This window comes from Calliphora vicina, chromosome X (genome assembly GCF_958450345.1).
Source record: "Calliphora vicina chromosome X, idCalVici1.1, whole genome shotgun sequence".
In the NCBI taxonomy this organism is placed as follows: Eukaryota; Metazoa; Arthropoda; class Insecta; order Diptera; family Calliphoridae; genus Calliphora; species Calliphora vicina.
In genome coordinates this window covers 6,754,891-6,780,886 of record NC_088785.1, presented here as the reverse complement: position 1 = coordinate 6,780,886, position 25,996 = coordinate 6,754,891, and the positions used below count along the sequence as shown (strand labels likewise).

Below are 25,996 nucleotides of genomic sequence, written 5' to 3'. Positions count from 1 at the left end.
ACTCATACTCAAACTCACACTTGCATTTACATTTTTTGAGACGACATAATGTTAGTTATATTGATGGAAAATCCAAAAACAATAATATTCAAATTGTAATTTTTCCAATCTCAGAATACATCTAGTAGTTCATTTTCATATTAGCGTAGTTTCATGTTGCAAATCATTGCAAAAAATACTGTTATACAGAAGATTTGCTATAGAAAATACTGTTATACACAAGATTTTCTATAGAAAATACTGTTATACTTAGTGTGTTTTGTTGTATTTCAACTACAAAACCGATCAGTTTTAAAAATAGCGACACAGCTTTATTTACAATTACACATTTATAATTAAATCTAATCAAATTTTATTGGAATGCTTAGTCTTAAGATAACTATGGATTTTTAACACGTTTTTAACACTTTGAAGTGAAGAAAAATATATACAGATTTTATTTGCATTTATATAATTTTTTATTTGTATTACCTTTATTTTATTTATGTATTTTATGTATGTATGTTTATTTTATATATAGAAATAAATTAATATTTACATATATAATGAAATTGAAGAAAACAATTTTGTGGAATAATTTTTTGGAGTCTATAATATATGAATGTGCGTATGCCTTGTTTTGTTCTTTAGTAGCTACAATTAACTGATTATAGGATAGCCGTGCCGGAAATCAATTGAATGTTGGGAAATTGAATGAAAAATTGTACTTATTTGGATTTCTGTTTAATTAACACTTTTTTTAACTTTTTTGGGTCTAAATGAAAGCATTTTTTAATAAATTATAAATACAAACATTTTTAACCAATTTTACAAGCTTTCAAGCGACTTCCTTTGTCGCGGATTGTCGTTGTCCGATGGACTTTTACATCAGTTAGTTTTATACCATATATATATGTATATTACTTTTTTATAGTAGGCTCTTATCGGTGTAAACAGCGCTATGTACCTAAATTGTTTGTAACAATTATAAAAAATTTGGCTATAAGGCCTTTATGATGATGTTTGTAACGCCCAAATTAAATTATACCAATTACTTAGATACACCCCTTATTTCATTAATTATTTTTGGTTTCGAAAGCACCAATAAAAATGTTATTGTAGTATGTAAATATTATTACATTTTTGAATTATATGCAATGATCAGCACATTTATTAAGTAAAACTTTAACCTCAAGGATTATTTTTATTACTTTCTCTCTCTCTCTCAGCTTAACTCTACAATATACATACATACATACATATCAGGGATGGCAAATGGAATTTAAAAATTGTAAAATTTGACTGTAAATGTACCAAAATAAATATTCTGTAGCAAAATAAATATTTTTTTTTTGAAATTCCGGTAAAATTTCGGGATCATTTTAAAGTTACAATGAACAAATAAACAGTTGTAATGAATAAATTTGGATCGACTCCATTACATCCATTCATTCTTTTGGTTCTAGCAACAGACATTCAGTTGATAATGCAGCATCGTAGTTTAAATTATCGAATTTTTGTCACCCATCTAACATTTTTTAGCCACAGCAGAAAAATGCTCTCATTGAGAATTACAAATTCTATGGATATTCATATTCAACAGATAATAATGGCAATAATAATGGGTTAAATTTGTTTATATACTTTTTGGTTTTGAAAAACACTTAAAATTACGAGGGTGACAAGACTAGTCAAATGACGCTATTTCTTCTTTATTTCAAAAACTCAAAAGTATAATTTTAAAAAGTTTATTGTTAATATTTTGATATAATTGTTAGAGAATATAAATTCGTAAATTGGTTTTAATATATTAACTTTGAAATAAATTTTCAAATTGTACCAAATGAGTCATTTGCCATCCCTGATACATACATATTTTATGTACTGTGTTCTTTGTAGATTTAATGGCGTATACTTTATTCATTGTATTAATTTCACTGTTAAGTATACGCCTTAGCATTTATTTTTATCGCTTTGCTTGTGTCTCTCGATCTCTCTCTTACAAAAATACTACTGTTTTGTTAGTAGATTTCAGGGCGTATACTCTATTGTAAGTCATTGTATTGATTTCAATCAAAAAGTATACGCCTTATAAACATTGGTTGGTCAAATAAAAACGGTTTGAAACATATTTTCCGTAACGTTTTTCGAAATATGCATATGTTTCTACAATTCAATAAATATTAACACTTTTTATTCACACAAATTTGTTCAAATTTGCACAAAATGTTATACATATGTGCATAGTGTTTTAACACATTGACTGCCACGTCGGACACTTATGTGTGACACTGCACTATGCGGTTTACGCCACGTCGGACACATATGTCCGACACGACTGTTATTCTCTCTAGCCATGTCAGACAATAGTGCTGGATTTTAAGAATTTTTACGATGTTGTCTGGTAGTTCCTCATCAAAACTGTAATCTTCACATTCTTCATCACTTTCTGAACTTGTACTGAGTATTTTTTCTAACTCAGTATCCAATAAAAAATTCTTTTTCGCCATTTCGGAAGTCCCTCTTATTTATAAAAAAAAATCTGTTTCTAAGCAGTAAATATTACTGACAGTAGCCTAAATTCCAATATTGACGTTTTCGAAGAGATTACGCAAAGAAAATGCTGTGGCCCCCAGCATCTTATTTGCTGAAAGTGCCTTGGCAGTCAATGTGTTAAATAAACTTCAAAAGTTTAAACTTTTGCGATACATATTTTGAATTATTATTATTTTTTTAAAATTCGTTCTAGATCAAATTTTAAACTTATTCTTCGAAATAGTTATGCATATGTTTCAACTGTTTATTGAATATTCAAAATTTAATTTTGATTTAAGAAAAACGTATTTGTACACGAGCAAATTTTTAAATATTATAAATTTTTACATACATACTCGTACATGTAGATTTATACACATACACAAAACATATACATGTATATGTATATGTATATGAATTGTAAAAATATCTAATGTAATAATGATTTAATCATAAAAATGTCTGGCTGGCCTTTGGCTGGGGTTTTTGTGAACATTTTCCTTGGCAGCTGCATAATTAGTTTTATATTTATGGCGTTTTTTTTTTGCACATTATTTTGTTTTTACAATATACAGCTGGCATTATTTGTTATCAAAGAAGAATTTGATAAATAAAACAAAATTTAATTAGAGTATCAAAGCACACAGTTAGTTTTCATTTGTCAAGCATTGTAAGAGCATTACAGTTACATACGTATAATTACATACATATATGTAGTAAAAATATAGTAACAAACTAAAACAAATAAATATTAATAATATTAACTATCACAATTATAAACGTATAGATTAGCAGCTCAACAAATATCATCATCATAAATTTCAAATATGCCTTAATAAAACAAATTAAATAATAATTTAAATAAATAAAGTTAAATAAAAATTAAAATTAAAACTAAGTGTTACTCCAAAGCTATAGGAATTAATTATAATATTATATAAATCACACAGGGCAACACGCATTCGACGGCACGGGATTTCTTAGTCAATTTTGATACATACATATGTATGTATGTTAATGGAGTACCAAGCTTATAACTTACTTTTGTTCAATTGACGCTGGCTATCGGGAATGATAAAATATAACGCATTTCATCCTTAGATCCGAAGCTTGCTAAAAAAAGGTAATTTATAGGCATAGGACTTTATTATGGCATGTATCTAAATTGACTCCAAAAACATACGCCACAGAAGTAAAAAAGACTTTTTATTGCCCTATGTTATTTCTCTTAAAATTTCATTATATATTAAATAATTGTATGTAAAACTAATAATTTTATGTGCCAAAGAATTAAATGTGTTAACACTTTTTATGTATATTTTGTTTGCAATTGCAAAATTTTGCAGTTATTGAGACCTGGAGAAGTTGGTGACGGACAGGTGAGAAACGCACAAATTCTCAAAAAAAATAGGCGTTTTTTTTTTTGGTTTTTTGTTTTAAAACTTAGTAGTGTTAACAAGTATTAAAGACCTTTTACTTACTTACTTAGTCTTGATTAAATATAAAATGGTAAAGCTTTGGTTGCCAACAACAAGAAAACCCATAAAACGTTTTTAAAGCTTTAGTAATGAAGTAGAAAAGTTGGTTTTAATTTGCATTAATTAATTTTCTTATGTTATATAAATTTATATTTAACCAAACAACAATCTAAAATTAATGTCTGTCTACATACATTTATCAATAATTTAATATTATAATACGTATTATTTCAATAATTAAGTATACTTATACAGCATGCTCTTAAGTAAAGTACCAGTCAGTTAAATATTTATGATCGAATAACTAATTAGCAGAAGGTTATTGAATGTTTTAAACAATATATTAAAAGATTTAGAATGCTATGGTCGGCATAGCCGAATCTTCTATACCCTTCAGCTGAGAACACACAAAAGAATAAAACTTTGTTTTAAAAAATGGCTTAAAAAAGTGAAATTGGCCCATTATTAATCTAAATTTCATATGACAGTATATGTACTGGAAATGTCATTCTTTTCCGGATATATTGATGTTAATTTCAATAGACTGCCAGACGGACACACAGAAATCACTCTATCGACTCCCGCATTCTTATTGGATTCGCAAATGAATAAATAGAAGTCACATTAAGAAGGGCACAATTAACAAGTAAAAGAGCTATATTCGGCTGTGCCGAATCTTATATACCCTTCACCAAATTATACTTTGAAAATTAAATAAGACCCCAACGAAATGAAATAATTCCCCAAACAAAAATTAAATAACACCACATTATTGGGGTCTTATTTCATTTGAAATAGAACCCCAATTTTTAAAATGAAATAAGTCCCCAAACACAGTGAAGGTGATCAAAAACTATTTGGGGTTTCAAATGGTCTGCTATAAGGTCATATTTTCATAATGTTCGATAGTTTAAACACATTTTTGTTATTTTTCAAACAAAGTATAACAACAATTTGTTTAAATACAATTCTTATTCGTTCTTGTGGTTGTGATAAACATAATTCCTGGCAAATAAGCAGTTACCAGCTGTTAGCACACTTACTCTTGTCTTGCAAGTTCTATTCCTATATTTACTTGTACTATTGAATACCAACTTTTTGACATTCTGAATTAAAAAATGTCATTCTGAACCCAGTTTCAATTTCAAAATTAATTTTTATTCTTTACAACTTTTTTTGCACTGCGAACTTATCACGATCTTAACTCTACGAAATTATCACTTCAACTGATATCACAATTTTTTTTAGTGAATGGTTAATATATCGGGACATATACAGATTTTTCGTTTTCTTTATAAATTAAAAAATGAAATTATCCCCCAAAATTTATATTTTGGACTTATTTCATATTGATTTTTTGGGGTATTGTTTCATATGAAATAATCCCCCAATTAAAAAAATGAAATAATACCCCAAAAAATGAAATAACATCCCAAAAATCGTTGTTGTTGCTCTCTGTACTAATTTTTTGGGGGTTATTTCATTTTATTTTTGGGGGGTTATTTCATGCCGCCACAAATTTTAAATATTTTTAGGTAAACAAAATTTTTTTTCCAAAGTTGTTTTTTAGTTTTTTGGAAAAAAAAATTTTTCGAATTGTTATTTAAAATTTATTTATTTTTAAATCTAAAATTTTAAATTTTTTTTTTTATTAAAAAAAAAATTTTATTTTGGTGAAAAAAAAAATGTTGGTTAAAATTTCTTTTTTCCGATTTTGACCCATTGTAGGCCCAACTTACTATGGTCTTATATATGTCGTTGCAAAGATCTTTGAAATGTCTATCATAAGATATCCATATTGTCAATATTAATGACTTAGTAATCCAGATATAGATCAAAAATAGGTAAAAAAAATCTCAGCTATTTGTGGACCGATTTTGCTGATTTTAAATAGGAAACTTCTCGAAAGCATGTCTGACAGAATTATTGAAGATTTGGACCACGAAGATATCTGGGGTCTTCAGAAAATTGATTTCAACAGACAGACGGACATGGCTTAATCGACTCCGCTATCTATATGGATCCAGAATATATATGGGGAATTTCATGTCAAGTGAACCAACTTTTGAAATCGATGTCTTCCGATCGGGATGAAATTTGCACCAAGGTTAGCTCTATTGGATAGTAACTCAGACACAATTTTTCAACAACATCGGTCGAGAACTCTCTGAGTTATAGGGGGTAAAATTTTGACAATTTGGTCAAACAGGGGTTTTTTCTTATCCATGTAACTTATTACCTATTGTTCTTAGCAAAATGTGTCCCAAATTTCTTCGATCTTTCGAAAAAAAATATTTAAAAAAAAAAATAAAAAATTTTTAATATTTTTTTTCCGAAATCAAAAACTTTTTTTTTTTTTTTTAAATTTTTTCTCTTTTTTTTTTTTTTTTTTTTTTTTTTCTTAAAATAAAGTTTAGATATTTTCCTTGAACACCTACTTGGTCGCTTAGTGGGATGCGAGTGGGATATCTATCAAAATAAATATTTTGTAACTCAAAACATAAAATTTTTGACTTTTTTTGCAAAATCAAAAACTTTGTTGACTTTTTTTTTTCAAAATGGACCCTTTTTTAATCTTTTTTTTTAGGTCAAACAAAACCTTAGATATTATCCTTGAAGACCCTTTTGGTCGCTTAGTGGGATGCGAGTGGGATATCTATCAAAATAAATATTTTTTAACTCAAGACTTACAATTTTTGACTTTTTTTTTTGCAAATACGATTTTTTTTCCAAATGGGCCCTTTTTTAAATTTTTTTTTGTAGTCAAAAGAAAGCTTAGGTCCATTCCTTTAAGATATTTTTAGTTCCTTAGTGGGATGCGAGTGGGATATCTATCAAAATAAATATTTTGTAACGCAAGACATACAATTTTTTAATTTTTTTTTGCAAAATCAAAATTTTTTTCCAATATGGGCCCTTTTTTAATTTTTTTTTTTTGCTCAAAAGAAAGCCTAGGTCCATTCCTTTAAGATATTTTTAGTCCCTTAGTGGGATGCGAGTGGGATATCTATCAAAATAAATATTTTGTAACAATTTTTTAATTTTTTTTTGCAAAATCGAAATTTTTTTCCAATATGGGACTTTTTTTAAAAAATTTTTTTTTGCTCAAAAGAAAGCTTAGGTCTTTTCCTTTAAGACCTATTTTGTCACTTAGGAAGATGTGAGTAGGATATCTATTAAAATAAAAATGTTGTAACTCAAGACATTCAATTATTGACTTTTTTTTTGCAAATTCGAATTTTTTTTCAAAATGGGCCCTTTTTTAAAAATTTTTTTTTAGTCAAAAGAAAGCTTAGGTCCATTCCTTTAAGATATTTTAGGTCCCTTAGTGGGATACGAGTGGGATATCTATCAAAATAAATATTTTGTAACTCAAGATATACAATTTTTGATTTTTTGGCAAAATCAAAAACTTTTTTGACTTTTTTTTAAAATGGGCCCTTTTTGTAATTTTTTTTTTGCTATAAAGAAAGCTTAGGCCTATTCCTTTAAGATGGTTTTGATCGCTTAGTGGGATGCGAGTGGGATATATATCAAAATAAATGTTTTGTAACTCAAGACATAAAATTTTTGTGTTAAAACATTTATTTTGATAGATATCCCACTCGCACCCCACTAAGGGACTAAAAATATCTTAAAGGAATGGACCTAGGCTTTCTTTTGAGCAAAAAAAAAATTAAAAAAGGGCCCATATTGGAAAAAAATTTTGATTTTGCAAAAAAAAATTAAAAAATTGTATGTCTTGCGTTACAAAATATTTATTTTGATAGATATCCCACTCGCATCCCACTAAGGGACTAAAAATATCTTAAAGGAATGGACCTAAGCTTTCTTTTGACTACAAAAAAAATTTTAAAAAAAGGGCCCATTTAGAAAAAAAATCGTATTTGCAAAAAAAAAAGTCAAAAATTGTAAGTCTTGAGTTAAAAAATATTTATTTTGATAGATATCCCACTCGCATCCCACTAAGCGACCAAAAGGGTCTTCAAGGATAATATCTAAGCTTTTGTTTGACCTAAAAAAAAAGATTAAAAAAGGGTCCATTTTGAAAAAAAAAAGTCAACAAAGTTTTTAATTTTGCAAAAAAAGTCAAAAATTTTATGTTTTGAGTTACAAAATATTTATTTTGATAGATATCCCACTCGCATCCCACTAAGCGACCAAGTAGGTGTTCAAGGAAAATATCTAAACTTTATTTTAAGAAAAAAAAAAAAAAAAAAAAAGGGCGTCTTTTAAAAAAAAGTCAAAAATGTTTTTGATTTCGGAAAAAAAATATTAAAATTTTTTTATTTTTTTTAAATATTTTTTTTCGAAAGATCGAAGAAATAGCTATCTATACTATTTGGGACACATTTTGCTAAGAACAATAGGTAATAAGTCAAAATTTTACCCCCTATAACTCAGAGAGTTCTCGACCGATGTTGTTGAAAAATTGTGTCTGAGTTACTATCCAATAGAGCTAACCTTGGTGCAAATTTCATCCCGATCGGAAGACATCGATTTCAAAAGTTGGTTCACTTGACATGAAATGCCCCATATACTTTATAGGGTCGGAAAATTATATTGTGTAAATTACAAACGGAATGACAAACTTATATATACCCTTATCACGAAGGTGAAGGGTATAAAAACAGCATTCAAAATTTTCTTTTTTAAGCATTTTTCAGCACCACGACCAGTAAATAGTTTTATGATATTTTGGCACAATTATTGATTAAAATCAAAATATTCTCGATAATTGTCCTTTTTATTAAATATATATATTTTTGTTTACTAAATTTTTATATTTTTTTATATTATATTTTATTTATTTTGAATTTAAGTTATTAATTAATTTCTATATATATTTTATTTTCTTTTTACTTTATTTTTATTGCGTGATTTCATGAAAAACAAAACAATTAAACTCGAATTAGAAAAACAAACCACGTCCCGGGGAAATGGGTGATTCTAAACAGGTTCATGCCTTTCAAATTGATTTCAAATTTAAAGCCTTTTTCTTTAGTTTTAGAACGTTTATTATTATTATTATTTATTACTATTCTGATATGTGTAATTACTTAGACACGCATTTGTATGTAAATAATCCTCGGCTATTAAATAATGTATATAATTATAAAGGTTTCTATAATATGGTTTCATGATTTCAAAACCTGCAAACAAAGGATTTGAAAAAAGCGATTCTGAAAATCTGAAAACAATGTATGTAAACTAATACCATGATTTTTAGTCGTAATCATAAAACATGATGTAAATATATACAAAAATTTCATGTTCGGAATGGATCTGTGTTCATAGTGTCATTGTCACCAAAAAAAAAAAATAATCACCAAACGTAATCGCAGGCATTGCCAGAATGATGCGATTCTCAAATATTGGCAACAATAAAAACTCTTGTTTAAATAACAATTATACAGGCAATGCTAGTCTAAACTCTTCAAGTATTCTCTAAAAGAGAGAAAGAACTGATAGAAAAGTATCGAATAAATTGACACCATCCCGTTGTCCATCATGAACTAAAGTCACACATTGGGGGAATTAAAAAAATGCAAAATAAATCTTTAATTTCTAAACGTTCAGTTAAATTTTAATAAAACTTCATTTGGCTTTAGAATAAGTTTTGCTTTTTGTAGTAGTATTATAATCATAAATTATACAATCTTTCAAAATTAAAATAAATTTAGAAAAAAAACTTAAACTCTTCTATATTCTGTAGTTTTAGTAAAATTGGTGAATAATTTTAATAATCTCTGATTATTATTCATAATTCAAAGACCTTTCTGGGAAAAATTTATTTCAACCGAAAATATACGTATATGTATTTTAGGTTTTTCAATACATATATGCATTTGTATGTATATATAGTACTTATATTTTGATAATGTATTTATAACTATCCATAACTGTTATATGTTATATTTATTATACAGGCGCGGATCCAGCTAAAACTTTTTGGGGAGGGGGTTGTATTTTTATTTTTTTTCCCCAAATTATCAAGCATTATTTCCATAATTTTAGGTATGGTGAGAAATCAAACAATTTCGAACGATAAAATAGATCTTCGAAGAGATAACTCTTCTGTATTCAATAATATTTGCTATATATGTTTCAAGCCTAGATAGATTTCAAAGATCTTTAAAATAATTAGTTTATATTACGTTGTTAATTATTAATTAATATGTCATTTTGAAGATTACATATCTGTCATTTATTCTTACTTAGTTATTGAACATGTAGTGTAAACAACAAGGTTTACATTACGATAATCCAAAGCGTAAGAGATAGTACGTGATGCTAGCCGAATCGACACCAAAGCCAAATATCCATTGCGCTAAGGTAATGTTCTGTATTTGGTGGGACCAGAAAGGTCCTATCTGTTATGAGATCTATTTTCATTTCCTTAAATTTTCCGAATTATAACGATTTCTTATACAGAAAATGTATAATTTTCCTTTACCTTTAGAATTAAAATTATTCAATTAACTGTTCCCAATTAAAGCTGTAGTTTTCTTGATATGGAAAATAATCGTATTAACAAAACTAAGGGAATATAGAAAGCACATATATGATTTAAAGATAGACATTTTTATTTTTTCCTCTCTTTCCTTTTTTCATTTATATATTAAAAATGTTCCGGAACCGCGCCTGATATTATGTATATATGTATATTTGTATTAATTTATGTATGTAGTATAAACATTTGTGTGTAAGCAGGGCGAATTATTTTTATATTACATGGCAGCACAGCTAATTCAAGCGAATTCAATACGAAAATTAGACAAATTCGCTGTTTAGTTGAGGCTACCAGCTATAAATTCGCCTTGCGTGTAGGCTTAATATTAAGGCGAATTTGACAATGTGGCCGAATCAGATGAATTTTATTTAGTCAGAATGAAATGTTTCTAAACGTATAATTACAACGATTTTCGTAAAACTTATCAAGGCTATAATACATATAATACATATGTAACTCAATAATAATAATTATTAATGAAAAACCAAGAAATATATATTTTCTATAGCCTGGAAATTTCGTTAAAATCGTTTAATACATTTAGAAATTGCAGATTTATTTATTTATTTTAAATAAAATTACGCCATTTTCATCATCTGGATAAAAATTCAACAATTGTTAAATTCGCCTTTTGCTAAACATTTATTGAATGCCAGTGCTGTCAAAAAATTACAATTTACAAAATAAATTCACATTGAGAGCACTGGTTTTATGAAAATATTCATATAAAATACAATCTTTATAAGACAAGATTTTATCGAATAATTTATTTTACTATTTTCATATACATAGTTAGATAATTCGACATAATTTAACTTTACTAATATTCACGGAATTCATATTTCATATCATACCAAATAAAAAAAACGTTCCACCGTTGTTCTACTAAAACAAAATCCATTCAAAATACTTAAAAAAAATGGAAAAAGAATTCATCTCAAAGGGACTAGCAGTTGCATTTGATATCTACGATTTCAATGATATTTATTGAAAAAGGAAATAACAAATCCGATAATTGCAAATTTTCTGTACGTTTTGAGATGGATTCTCCCAAATGTAGAAATTGTAGTTAAAGTGTTTGTAGAAAGTAGAATTGTTGAGTTTTGAATTGTATAACCGTTTAAATTTAAACATTTTTTTGTTTCCTTTTTGATTTTATTTAACTTGTAGTTTTGTTTTTTTTTTATTTCCTTCCAGTAGAAATTATTGTTTGTCATTATTTGCCTTTTTACCAATTTTCAAAACTAATATAATTATTTGATTTTTTTATGTAACTCAATCGTCAATCATCGTTCATGTGTCTTTGTCTGTGTGTGTATGTAATAATGTTGCGTAAACGAAAACAGAGACGTAGAACTTCAATCGATGTACGTCGACCGAGTGTTCAGGATCTTGAGGATCTTATCAATAAGCCATCAACCCCGTTGCGCGATATCGGCGATGGCGGACCACCCACAATTATCGATGTTCAAGAATCATATTCGGTTGTTGAAGGTAAGTTGAATATGTTCATATTTCATCATTTGTATTTTGTATTTTATATTTTCTTTACTATTTTCTATCATTATTTGTCCTATTTATTTCTGTCTTAAAACTTTCTTTCGTCTTTTATTTTGTGTGTGTTGTATCTCCACATATATGTTTGTGATCATTTTATAAAAAAAAAAAAAATAATAACAACAACAAAAAATACATTATCAAAATTATTATCAAACAGATTCGACTGCCTACATGACCGTAGGAATAGAAGGTAATCCAGCACCATCGTTTAAATTCTACAAAGGTATTAGTGAAATTCTCGAAGGTGGTCGGTTTAAATTTTTGACCGATGGTCAAACAAATACCATAACATTATGTATGCGTAAGTGTAAGCCTAACGATGAGGGAAAATATAAAGTTGTGGTCTCGAATATACATGGCGAGGATTCAGCCGAAATGCAATTATTTGTATCAGATTCAAGCGGCATGGATTTCCGTGCCATGTTAAAGAAACGTCGTTATCAAAAATGGGACAAAGATCAAGAAGATCCCAATTGGGGTGACCTTAAAGAAACGGAGAAACCAATGCCTGCTCTTAAGAAAGTTGAAAGGGTAAGACATCTTCTTAATTATGCAAGCCGTGAACAAACAAAATGGCTTAACAACATATATCTATACATACATCCATATGCTTATTTTATAAAATATCTTGCTTTCGCTCTACATACATACATACATACATACATACATATGTATATATGCTTAGCATTCTTTTACTTAACTATTATTTTTAATATAAAAAGACTAAAGTTTAAAATAAATTGAAGACCAAGCGAAATATTACGAACGATTGGAATTGTACATAAACAATTGGGAGGATGCATCTCAAATCGACTTGCAATGATGTGCAGTTACATCCTTTCCGGGGCAAAATTAAATATGACTTCTTGACATCATATTTCTGAACCAGAAAAAGTCTCGAGCCATAAGCCAATGATTTTATGGACATATTTTAATTATTATATTTACTATCAGTGGTAAATTTCATTGACATATGAGATGACAAACTCGAAAATATAAATTTTCTGTACGTTTTGGGATGGATTCTGCCAAATGTTAAAATCTTATTAAATGTCACAAAAATAATTTCAATTATGGTGTTCGCTTTATGCATTGATATGGTAGCTACATAATTATAGTTAAAAACAACACTAACCCAAATGTTTATGTGCAGAGTAAACAATATAGATTCATTGTCTAAGCCCCATTTTCTCAATATCTGGTTATAGTTTTTCGTAACGATAAACCTCCGATTAACATTTATTTGTATGAGAACTGTCAGTTTATCGTCACTATAAAAAATAACCAGAGATTGAGAAAATGGGGGAAAACGAAGCGTCAAATTGAATCAAATAAGCATTTTTTCAAAAGTTCAGAACTCTCTAAAAAAACAAAACAAAAAATAATAGCCACAATAACTCTAATTGATTTTACTTAATAAATTGCTAAAGCTATAATGCCCTCTGCATTTCTATAAACATCTATGCATATATATTAACTAGGGGCAGATTTATATGCAAATGCATGTTTTTCTCGAACGTCCAAATACAATGTAGACAAATTATCTATCCGAATCACAAATTTTTCTGTAAAATTTTTATTATATACAGTGGTGGTCAGCAATTTAAGGACAAACTTCACTATGATTTTCAATTAATTTGTCTAATATTTCCACAAACTTTTATGCAAAATAAATATTTTATAACACACAAGTATGTGTCAATTCATACATAGCCACCACGAAAACATATGATATTTCTGCAACATGAAAAATTATTTTTTTTGAACATTATTGCTAACTTTTATAAAGCTATTGTTCAGACAATATTTCGGACATATTATGTTATTAACAGCGGATGTACGCTGAGGCGGGTCAACATTTTTTCACATACTTTTATCCATATCTGTTGAACCGCTTTTTCCAAACATGTTTTTCTTGCATAATGGATGCGCTAAAGATTATGATTTTTTTTAGATTATAATTTTAACTATTTAATTGTTAGTATAATTTAAAATGTCCTACCTGCAGGGAAATCTGTTGTGAAATTTTTGGATACTGAGCGCTCCATAGTAAATTATTTTATGTTTCTGCATAAAAACATAGCTGCATATTTTTAAATTCTTAGGTCATACTTTGATAATTTTTAAGCATAATTTCCAATAACAAATGCATGAAAGTCCGCCCCCTAATAATAACCTATTTCAATTCCACTATACGTAAAGAATAAATTTATACAAATACATAACTAATACAATAAAATTGAGTGGAAACGTAAAATTCGATGACAAACATATATGAAAAATAAAATTTCAACGAAATTAAATTATATATTTTTGTGGAAGTTTTTGAACAAATAATTGATCGAGATTCATTGAAATAAACAAATATATGTATAAAATTGTCACAAAATGTTGATCGTTTAAAAGTTTAAACTCAATAAAACATCTACTGAAACCTTGAGAAGTTTTATTAAAATTTATTGTATCACGTGTATAAATTAAAGATTTATTTCGACTTTTTTTTTAATTCCCTAACTGGGAAAACTTTATGAACGTGGATCTGAAAGATACTAATCAATGTTTCTGCTTTAAATGTTGCTATATTACAAAAGACTTTTAATTATTTATTTAGTATTAAGTTATTTTTAATAATAATAATAATAATAATTTATAGTTAACTTTTGTAAATATTTCCTAATTATTTATTATATGTATATATTTCTTTTTTAATTTTTTTATATACCTACACTTATATATACATTTTGTAAATGTAAATTAACTCATAAACTTTAAATATGAAAGCATATTATGCCGGAATTAAGTGAAGAATCTGAGGTAGGCATATAAGTTCTTAAACCATAAAGATATTAAGATCCCGTAAATTTGATTTGAAGTTGAGACATATGTATATCTATCGTGCGCTTCCCTGTATTGTAATGCATAAATAAATACATACATACATACCATACCTTACCAAACAGTTGCGGGCATAAAAATACAACATTATGCTAAGTTTTGTGATTTTCAACCGCACTGATTATGCTTGCAACGATATTCGTTCACCCAATCCCACTGTAATTTTATTCTTTGTGCTTCTTAATAAAATAAATTCTATTAATTTCGTTGTAAAAATGTCAACGATTTATTTAAATACATTGCAGAAACGGTGTCTGCTACAACCCCCTTATTCAGAATTCTTCTGTGTTGTGGATTGGAGTCACAGTAAACATCGTCTGTTTAACTCACCACTTTAGATAAATTTTACATGTTTTTTGTAACACAAATTTTAACAAAAACAAAACACAAGTCAAATGTGTACTAAAAGTACACGCTTGTACGCACATACACTTTTCTGAAAATAAGCGAATTCAGATAATTGTGAATAAATTCGAAAAGAATCAATCGATTTTTATGATCGATATCTTATTTCGTTCCTATTTCATGTGGCTTTGCCATAACGCAATAAAGCAATAAAACAATTTCTGCCCATTTCGATTTTTCATGATTTTTATAAAACAAAAAAATCCATTTTTCACGTAAAATATATTTTTTCTTCAATTTGTTATTATAACTCCGAAACTACTGAGCCGATTAAAATGCAATATATAAACAGATTAAAGGTTATGTAAATTGGAACTTTTTTAAGTTTACGTCAATAGTATCGGAATTCGCAATTTTAGATACAAAAAATCTATCCATAGAATTAAAAAATGTTACCATTTTTGTACTTAGGTTACCATGAAGCATCAAATCTATATAGTGGTTAGTGAAGCCTTTTTTGCTGTTGACCTGTGTTATTATTATTATTACAATAATATTTTGTTCAACAATTGAAAATATCAAAACGATAAATACATATTTAATAATTATTCTTACGCGCCACAAAACCATTGAGAAAAGGACTTATGTACATGTGCAGAATAGTTCTAATTTTAATTATGACCACACACAGCAATTAACTAGTTAGTGGTAGTTAGTGGTGAGTCGGATGTCGTTATAAGCAAAGCGATCGGAAATCGCATTGCATAGCATTGTTTTTTTTTTTTGAATGCGCGCTACTGTGCCTACATAGTTTCATTTCATAATGTAATGGAAAGTGTAATTGTAAAGTAGTAGAGTGATGCCAGTATGTTCACTACTTATATCCCGTACATGAATTGATTTGAATTGAAGTATTTAGAAATATGTCTTGCGATCTATCTTATATGTAATACATACAGCACAATTACTCAATATATGCACAGAATTGTTTGTTTAAAATACATAATTTCCAACTAATATGATTTTCAAATTATAGACAAATTACTTTATTTTTTATTTTTTTTGTAATTTTGTACTTAACCAATATCTAGATACATAACAAGATCATAGTGATCATGTTATGTTTAATAAAATTCTAGAGCTTGCTGCTTGATTTGGTTCGGTTTTAATCGATAATTTTTTTTTTTTTTTTCTTGCCTACCAACAATTATATTTTGGTATTTATTGCGTTTTCAGAGTTCATTAATCTCTCTAACTCACTTAAAATGTTAAAGGCATTCCAAAATCCGATCGCATAGATAATGGGATTAAATTGACATTTACAATAGATGGACATGTTTTACAAAAGAGCTGTTATGTCAAAAATTTTCCTGATTTAACGTCCAAATATCAAAATCAAATTATTTATTTATATAGCCTGCCTTCTGCTTAAATTCATTCAGAAAATTAGAGTTTCTAAGAGAAATTTAATATTTTAAAATTTAAAATTTACATCACAAAATTTACATCAAGACCCACCCATAAACCGCTAAGAATCGGTGTTGAAAACGTTTCCATTTTCCATCCAATGACTATTTATATTTGAAAAATTTTAAGATTTTAAGTAGAACTTTATAACCGAATATGATGAAGAGGCTAGGTTATTGAATCTTGATAAATAAAATGAATTAAATAAATTAAATAAATCAGTTTAGAATATTATTATATTTTTATTTGTTTATGTGTAGTATCACTAACATTTAACCCTTTTAATATTGTAATCCATGCTACAGTGGAGCCAATCGCCAATGATAATGGTAATAAAGGTAATCTTCTAAACTACAAGTTTTGGAATGGAAAGGGCGACAATGCACTGTTCTCAAACAAAGAAACTGAAAAAAAACTGAAATGAGGCCAACATCTTAACAAATATTTTTTTGGTTGGTTTGAAAAAAAACTACGAAATTTCGCACTTGAAATTTTGCAAGACCATTTGCAGCAAACACTTTACTATGGTACTTTTGAATACAAGTATCAGGGTAGTATCAAAAAAACTATCGTGTCAACTTATCAAGCCCTTTCATCTTACATACATACATACATTGTGTGGCAATTGGACTTGTAGTTTAGAAGATACATACTACATACATATTTACAAAGAACCGGAATTGCTTTAGTAATGAAAACAATTTATGTACACTTTTCTTTGAAATATAATTAGGCACCTACATCACGTAGACCATCACTTGCTGAATTGATACCAGATTGGCCAACATTGCACCCATTTCGACGAGAAGAGGTTCGATCCGATCAGTTTACCTTCAGTGTAACTGAAAACTGTTTTACTTTCTATCCTACATTTGATTTTTATCACTCTTCTTTTCTGTTTTATTTTTATTCTTTCTCTCTCTCTCTCTCTCTGTCACGCACACTTTCTCTCTCTATTTCTTTATGTGTGTCTGTTGTAGTTTTTAATTGTTGTAGAGTTGTTTTTTACGAAGGGTCTCAATTGATTTATTTTTGTTTCATAGGTGGACAGAGAAGCTACTGCCCTTGTTTTTGTGATAATTAATGTATTTATATATCTACTACTTATGTACACAGCTCAACATAATAAATATTTTTTGTTAAACACATACATAATTACATACATACATATGGGCAAAAATACTTTTCTTTTGAAATCTATGAATGCGTCCTTCATTGTTCATCGAGCGTTTATGATATTGACCAAATTGCAAATATTTTTGTTTCAATGACAGTACTAGCAACCAAATTTCAGAATCCAAGGTCTATCTTTATTAGTTATAGTTTCCTAAAGATGAAAAATATAAAAGAATTATTTTCGAATTATAACTTTTCGATTTAGAGTTATATAAACGAACTGCACAGCAGATACGGAGAAGCAACTTACTCAATCACCATCCGGTAAAAAATTATAAGGTGCCAAATTTGTAAGCCTACATTTTGGTGACTTTAATTTTTTTTAGTTTTTTTTTTTCACCAAATTTAGACGAAATTTGATTAATACAGAGTATGATTGCATTAGAAGTTGAAAGCATTAGCGTCATTTTTTTTAATTCAGTTTTTGTCGAGCCACATCCGCAGGAATGAATAGAATAGGCTAGGTTTATTGCGTGAATTGAGTTTTCAAATAGCATGGACAGCATTTTAAGTACACCTTGAAAATTTCATAAAATTTACAACTTTATTCCACCAATATTTATAGCAAAAAAGTTCTAATATAGATATAAAACATTGTGGAAGAGTTGTGGCAACTTCCTAAGGTAATAGGAATAAATACATTTTTGTATGCGAAAAACGAGATACAACAAATCCAAGATTCTTCGTGAAAGTTTTCAAATCTGAATACAAAGTAAGCTTTTAGGTGGCCCTTAAAAAAATTTGCAGATTTAAAAAAAAAAATAAAGTACATACTGGAGTACATACTGGAGTACATACTTCTTTTTGTTTATTCAAAACGCTATTGATGAGCTAAGAAAAAATTTACTGAAATTTAAACAAAATTGTGTTTTTGCCCATATATAGTACATATTTGAGATTTAACTGCAATATGTTGATTGGTAAAATTCGTTTTTGATATTTTTCCATGGTGCGTATATGATTTTGCTGAGGTTTACACCAAGGCGAATTTATTTTCATTAACACGGTTACGGCAGTTCTACAACAAATACCACATGTGTACTAAAACAACAGCCAATTTGTTTTTGTTAAAGATGTTTGCACTGTCGAAATCTGAAATTTTCTATATTTTATTTCATAACTAATGAAAACTACACGATACGATACTTTCGACTAAATGAAGCTTGACACAAAATAGCTAGTTGTTGACACTTCAAACAATGTTGGGCTGAAGGATTGTATATTGGTACTATTTTTTTTTTATTTATTTATTTTTTTTTTTTGTTCTTTTTGAAATTAAACATAAGTATTTTTGTGTGTGTAAATACATGTATTTTTTGGGAATTTATAGATTTAGTAAGTAATTATTTTTAAATTTTTTTTTGGTACTTATTAATAAGTAAAGCATGCATATATTTTGTTTTTGTATTGAGCTTGCTTACACCCACCACCACCACATACATTTTTGTTGCTAAAAATACCAAAAAAATAATAATAATAATAATAATAATGCTTTTTTTATACAAAAATATATAAAGCCAAAACTATTTATTATAAATAAAATCATATGTGATACATAGCTAAATTTTTAATATAAACTTACTATCTTTTACTATTTGTGGGACTAACATTTCAAAATTTTATTTAACAATGTATCGCATATGCATAAAAATATTTTTGTTTGTTATAAAAAATAAAATTTAATGAGAAAGAAACAAAAACTCTTTTCCCATTTTTGACAACGCAAACCAAACTAAATTTTTTTCAACCTTTCTCTATAAAATTTCAATGTCACAAAAAAAATATATATATTTCAAAAATAATAAATATAAACGCAAACATAAATGACAACCGCAACGTCCACGAAACCACGTTCGTTACCACCAAATTACGCTACGCTGTTCATGTACCATCAATCAACCCTATTTAGAAACAAGAGTCGTTCTTAAGTCCATTGATTGATCAGTTCGCTAAGGAAGGCAAAGACAAGAAGGTTGTTTTTGAAGCACGTTTCAGCAAGCCCAACTGCAAACCTAAATGGTTGTTCCGCAAGGATGTAAGTATTTCTTATCTTAATAATCTCCAAACTAATTGTATAATGGCTTAAAAATTATTAACAACAAATAACAATTTTAAAAAATTAAAAAAATATTAAGAGATCAATATTAAAACATAAAAAGGGTCCTCATGTAAACGCATAAAAGCCTCGCAAACTGTGCAATCTGTGCAATGAACTGTCAAAAAATGTGTGGAAATTCGTTTGCACAACTTCGATAAGTTTGCGCGACAATTTCGACTCGCAACTTGAATTTATTGTGCAATTGATGAATCAGCTGCTTTTTATGAGAAATGAAACTCAAATAAAATATCAATTTATTGTGCATGTGAAAATTGTGTATCTTTGGAACAAAATGATTGGATTGAATGGCATTGTGTATGGAAACATTAACCAACAGCTAGAACATAAACAAATTCTTCCAAACTATGTATACCATCGTTTGTTCCAAAGATTTAACTTTCATTCAACATTTCTAGAATTTAAATTTATACAATTTGAAAACTTTTTTTTAAAGCTTTTGTTGAATTTATTTTTATTTGACATTTTTATCAAATAGAGAGAAATTTAATGTATAAACTTGTACAAAATTGAAAAGGTGGGTTCATGCACAATTGAACAAATGGGAAACTTAAGCGTTTAAATGAGTACCCTTAAAGTCACATATAGCACATATTATATATAGCAGATTTGACATCTCAGATTCCAACAATATTTATACAGAAATAATCTTAAATTTAAAAAATATTAATAGGATCTTTTTGGATTTAAAGCAATTTTGTTTAAAAATATTTCTTGAATACATATAGGAAATAGACGTGTTACTCACTGTAAATTTTATTAGAAACGAATTTTTATATTTAGTTTCCAATAGATTTCATATCATTCAATTAATGATAAATAATCTTTTTGTTCAAGCCTAACAATTTTTTAACACATGAAGCTTCCGAAACGACTTGAAGAAACGATACACATTACAAAAATATTAGGAAATATTAGTCTCGTTTATTCTTTATAAAGCATTATAAAGTGGAATTTTAAAATTTTTCAGGAGAGCGCAAAAACTGTTGAATTTATCGATCAATTTTTCATTATTTGTCCTTGAAGAACTTTATTATTTGTCTCAAAGAATTTTACAAAGGATAAATAATAAAATAATTATCGATAAATTCAACAGTTTTTGCGAATTAAGTTGTCAACAAATCAACAACAACTCCAAATAAGTTGATTTTTTATGATATCTCAGAAACTAATATTCGTAAGAAGAAGCAGATTAGTGTAAACGGAGCATTTTGAAAAGTTAGTTTTATTATAAAAAAAAAACTAAGATATATTCTTATCTCGACTTAAGATGTTTTGTCCAAACTCCACAGATATATAGATGAAAATAAAGTAAGAACAAATATACGGACAGCACTAGGATTTTACTTACACACATTAATGACAACAATATTTTGATAATTTTTTGAATGATGGTCGAATGTTTTATTTATATTATAATTGAAAAAAAGGAATGCTTCCCGGGCAGTAAATTCAAATTCAAGAATGAAAACGATACATATCAATTGATCATATCGACACCCAAGGTAGAAGATACAGGCAAGTATACGATAGAAATTGGCGGTGTTTCAAGTACGGCCTTCCTTAATGTGGAAGAAGCTGATCCCAGCTACACATTCACTAAACAGCTGAAAAAGAAACTTGAGGGTTACACCGAGCACGAAACAACGCTGGAATGTTCGGTCAGCAGCAGCATGGCCAATGTGTCATGGTTTAAGGATGGAAAAAAGATCGAATCGGATGATACTCGTTATCTTATCTCGAAAGATATCAATGGTAATCTGAAACTCATCATTAAGGACTCGCTGTTGGAAGACACGGGCAATTATACATGTCAATTGGATAAGCAACCGGACAAGACCGAATGTAAACTCAAGATTGTTGAGTATCCGTACAAATTCGTGAAGGTATTGAAGTCACAGCAATGCATCGAAAAGGATACGGTCACCTTGGCCTGTGAAATAGATGATGCTCAAGGTGAAGTGAAATGGTGGCGCAACGACGAAGAAATCAAACCAGACAAGCGTATACAAGTGGTTAAAGATGGTCGCAAACGTAAGCTTATACTTAAGGATTGCAAAGTCACTGATGCCGGTATGTATAAATGTACCACGAATGCCGATAAAACCGAAGCGGAAATCATCATTAACTGTAAGTGTGACGAGTATTGTTGCTTGAATGTAAAAGGTTTGAATTAATTAACTAATTAACTCACTATCATTAGATCAAAATCGTTTCAACAAGAAACTCAAGGATACCGATGCTGTGGAGCGTGAGAAATTGGTTCTCGATGTTGAACTACAAGATCAAACAGCACCATGTGATTGGAAATTCAATGGCGAACCCATTGTGCCCAGTGATCGCATTGAGATCAAAAATTTGGGTGGTGGAAAACATCAGCTCATCTTCAATCATCTAGAACTCAGTGACGCTGGTGAAATCACTTGTGAATCTGGTCAACTAACATCCAGCTGTAAGCTGTCGGTACGTAAAGGTGAAAGCAAGCCTAACATCGACTGTCCCGATGAGTTTGCTGGCCCAATTAGTGCACCAGTTGTACTTGAAGTACCATACAAAGGTGAGTACTGGCTGCCGGCAAATTAATGAAAATTAAAGCAAATAATTCTCAATGTTTATAATGCAAATTAATACTTAATCGTATACTCTTTCAGTTAACGGTACGAAACAGACACCGGTTGAGGCTAAACTTTTGAAAAATGGCAAACCTTTGGCGGTTAAAGATGTAGAAGTGGCCATCACAGATGATAAAATTACATTCAAAATTAAGAAACCCACCCGTGATATGTCTGGTCCCTATCAAATCAAACTATCGAACGGTCAAGGTGACGATGTAAAGGATGTCAATGTAATTTGCCAAGATGTTCCCCAGCCTCCGCGCGATGTTGATGTCACCGATATATTCCAAACATCATGCAAGGTCGTTTTCAAGACACCTGAGGATGATGGTGGTTCACCTATTGTGAAGTATATTGTTGAAAGGCAAGACTTGAGTAAGAAACAGGGATGGGAACCTATAGCCGAAGTAATGCAGGGTGAACCGTGCTCGAAGAGCATCGAAGACTTGGTACCGAAAAAACAATACAGATTCCGTATTCGTGCTGTCAATAAGATCGGTCCTTCTGATCCAGCTACCTTTAAGAACACTATTCTAGCCAAGGACCCATGGGATGAGCCTGGCAAACCCAAGGATGTAGACTTAACTGACTGGGATAAAGATCATGCCGATCTCAAATGGGAGGCTCCCGAAAGCGATGGTGGCGATCCAATTACATCGTATATTATTGAGTACAAAGAGAAGTTCTCAAACGATTGGGTTGCTGGCAAAGAAGTGCCCGGCGATGCTCGCGCTGGCACTGTAGATGGTCTCAAAGAAGGACAACAGTACGAATTCCGAGTCCGTGCTGTCAATAGGGCCGGTCCAGGTGAACCCAGTGACAAGACTAAGGCAATTATCGCGAAATGTCGTTTTGTCAAGCCTTTCATTGTGGGCGATGTCCTCAAGAATATCACTGTAAAGAAGGGACAAACAGTACGCTACGACATCAAATACGATGGTGAACCGGAACCGACAGCTACTTGGTTCAAGGGTGACAAGGAAGTCGTTTTTGACAATCAACGTGTATGTTTGGACCAAATGGAAAGAAACTCTTCGATTACCATTAAAAAAGCTGTACGCAAAGATACCAGCAAATACAAATTGGTTTTATCTAACAGTTCTGGCACCATTGAATCAGAAGCACAAGTTATCGTTTTAGATCGTCCTCTAGCCCCAGGTGGACCATTTGAAGCAGAAGAAGTACGCGCAGATCACATTAAGATGAAATGGCGACGCCCTGAAGATGATGGTGGTTGTGAAATCACCGGATACGCCTTGGAACGTATGGATGAGGAGACTGGACGTTGGATACCTGCTGGTGAAGTGGGCCCTGATGAGACCTCATTCAATTTCAAGGGACTTAGTCCTGGCAAAAAATACAAATTCCGCGTTAAAGCCATCAACAAGGAAGGTGAATCAGAACCTTTGGAAACAACTGATGCCATTTTAGCCAAGAATCCCTACGATCCACCTAGTTCACCTGGCAAACCCGTCATAGATGACTACGATAACAAGAGTGTTACCCTAAAGTGGAAAATACCACCATCCGATGGTGGCCGACCCATTTTACATTATGTCATAGAACAAAAGGATAAATTTTCACCCACTTGGACGGAGGTGGCTAAAACCGAAGACGCTTCGCCCACCTGCAAAGTAGAGGGCTTGAAAGAGAAAATGGTTTACCAGTTCCGTGTGCGTGCTGTAAACAAAGCAGGACCCTCTGAACCATCCGAACCCACAGATAACCATTTATGTAAACACAAGAACCGTAAGTATTACACAATTTTATTGAATTTCAGTTTAAAAAAAGCTTGCTTTGCTTTGCTTTTGGTCTTATGGGGGTTCTATCAGAATAATGAAAATGAATTTGTTTTGACATACATACATACAAATCGTAAACATAACTTTCGCCTAAAATAAGTGTTTTTGGTAGTTTTTAAAGTAAATAGGTTTGTTTTTAAAAATCTTTCTTATAAAAGGGGTTTCAAATAAGGGCCATGTTGTTTTTCGGATAACAAATCATCTTGACAAGCAACAAAATGTTGTGGCCAGTCTACAGAAGACAAGGGGGTCCTTCAAACTCGACTCTCTAACGAGCAGTTTAAGCTAGTTAGATTTGCTCTTGTGTAGTTTCTGAAAACGTCATCAACTGAAGCTGTAAAAGTCTACACGACCTAGGCCATAGCTCAGCCTGATGTATGCTGCAGAGTATACTTTAAAAATTGCACCTGTCGGATTCGTGCCACCATCTGAAGCCGCTGCGTAATCTCACACACAGCTAGTTTTATTAAATTTCATTACAACATTTATATAAAGATTTTAAAGTTGCGCTTAAGCTTTCCATGCCTAATTTATGTAAAGAAGACTAAAAATTAAGATTGTTTTTACATTCCCCTTCCCACTCCTTTTGCGAAATGTTCGAAACAGTAAAACCACAAATTGATCGGTCAACATTCAAGCGTGTCACAATCAAGACTGGACGCACCCATAAATGGTCTGTGGATGTCATTGGTGAGCCAATTCCAACCCTAAACTGGAGTTGGCGAGATAACATCCCACTGACCACTGGCGATCGCATTAAGATTGAAAATGTCGATTATCATACCGATTTTACCATCACGAATGTGGTGCGCAAGGATACTGGTATGTATACATTGAAGGCGGAAAATCGTAATGGTATAGATACGGAAACGGTAGAACTATTGGTTTTGGGCAAACCCACATCGCCTAAGGGCCCACTGGCCGTCAGCGATGTTACAGCCACTGGCTGCAAATTACAATGGAAGAAACCCGAAGATGACGGTGGAGTCCCAATTAAGGAGTATGTTGTGGAGAAAATGGATACAGCCACAGGCAAGTGGGTGCGCGTCGGTCGTTCTCCTGGTGAGAAAGAACCTCCCAGTTTTGATGTGACCGGCCTGAATCCGGGCTCCGAATACATGTTCCGCGTGTCCGCAGTCAACGAGGAGGGTGAATCCGAACCACTTACTACTTTGGTGGGTGTCGTCGCTAAGGATCCTTACGATGAACCCAATAAGCCAGGTACCCCTGAGGTAACCGACTACGATAACCAGAGTGTATCGCTTAAATGGACAGCGCCCAACAATGACGGCGGTGCTCCAATTGAGAAGTACATTATAGAAAAGAAGGACAAAAATAAGCCGGACTGGGAGAAAGCTATTGAGGTGCCTGGTAACCAGTTAGAGGCAACCGTAGCCGGTCTCCAAGAATATGGAGAATATCAATTCCGTGTTGTGGCAGTTAATAAAGCCGGACCCTCAGCACCATCAGACGCCAGTAAAATGCAAATTGTTAAATACAAGAAACGTGAGTAT

At 30.2% G+C, this 25,996-nt stretch overlaps 1 protein-coding gene across 15 annotated transcripts in view; it reads left to right on the top strand.

The window, feature by feature from the left end:
* Nucleotides 1–25,996, top strand: part of bent (projectin protein bent) — a 110,127-nt gene that overhangs the window by 60,638 nt on the left and 23,493 nt on the right. For 8 of the 15 annotated variants that reach the window (XM_065514636.1, XM_065514633.1, XM_065514628.1 and 5 more), the window contains 9 exons: nt 3,861–3,893; nt 11,853–12,000; nt 12,224–12,597; nt 17,507–17,584; nt 19,859–19,984; nt 21,496–22,195; nt 22,269–22,622; nt 22,717–24,429; nt 25,089–25,988. In XM_065514636.1, coding sequence (XP_065370708.1) covers nt 3,861–3,893; nt 11,853–12,000; nt 12,224–12,597; nt 17,507–17,584; nt 19,859–19,984; nt 21,496–22,195; nt 22,269–22,622; nt 22,717–24,429; nt 25,089–25,988 — 4,426 coding nt within the window. Of the gene's footprint in view, nt 1–3,860; nt 3,894–8,908; nt 8,951–11,852; nt 12,001–12,223; nt 12,598–17,506; nt 17,585–19,858; nt 19,985–21,495; nt 22,196–22,268; nt 22,623–22,716; nt 24,430–25,088; nt 25,989–25,996 lie in introns of all 15 variants that reach the window. The other 7 variants (XM_065514634.1, XM_065514627.1, XM_065514635.1 and 4 more) reach the window with 5 other exon arrangements.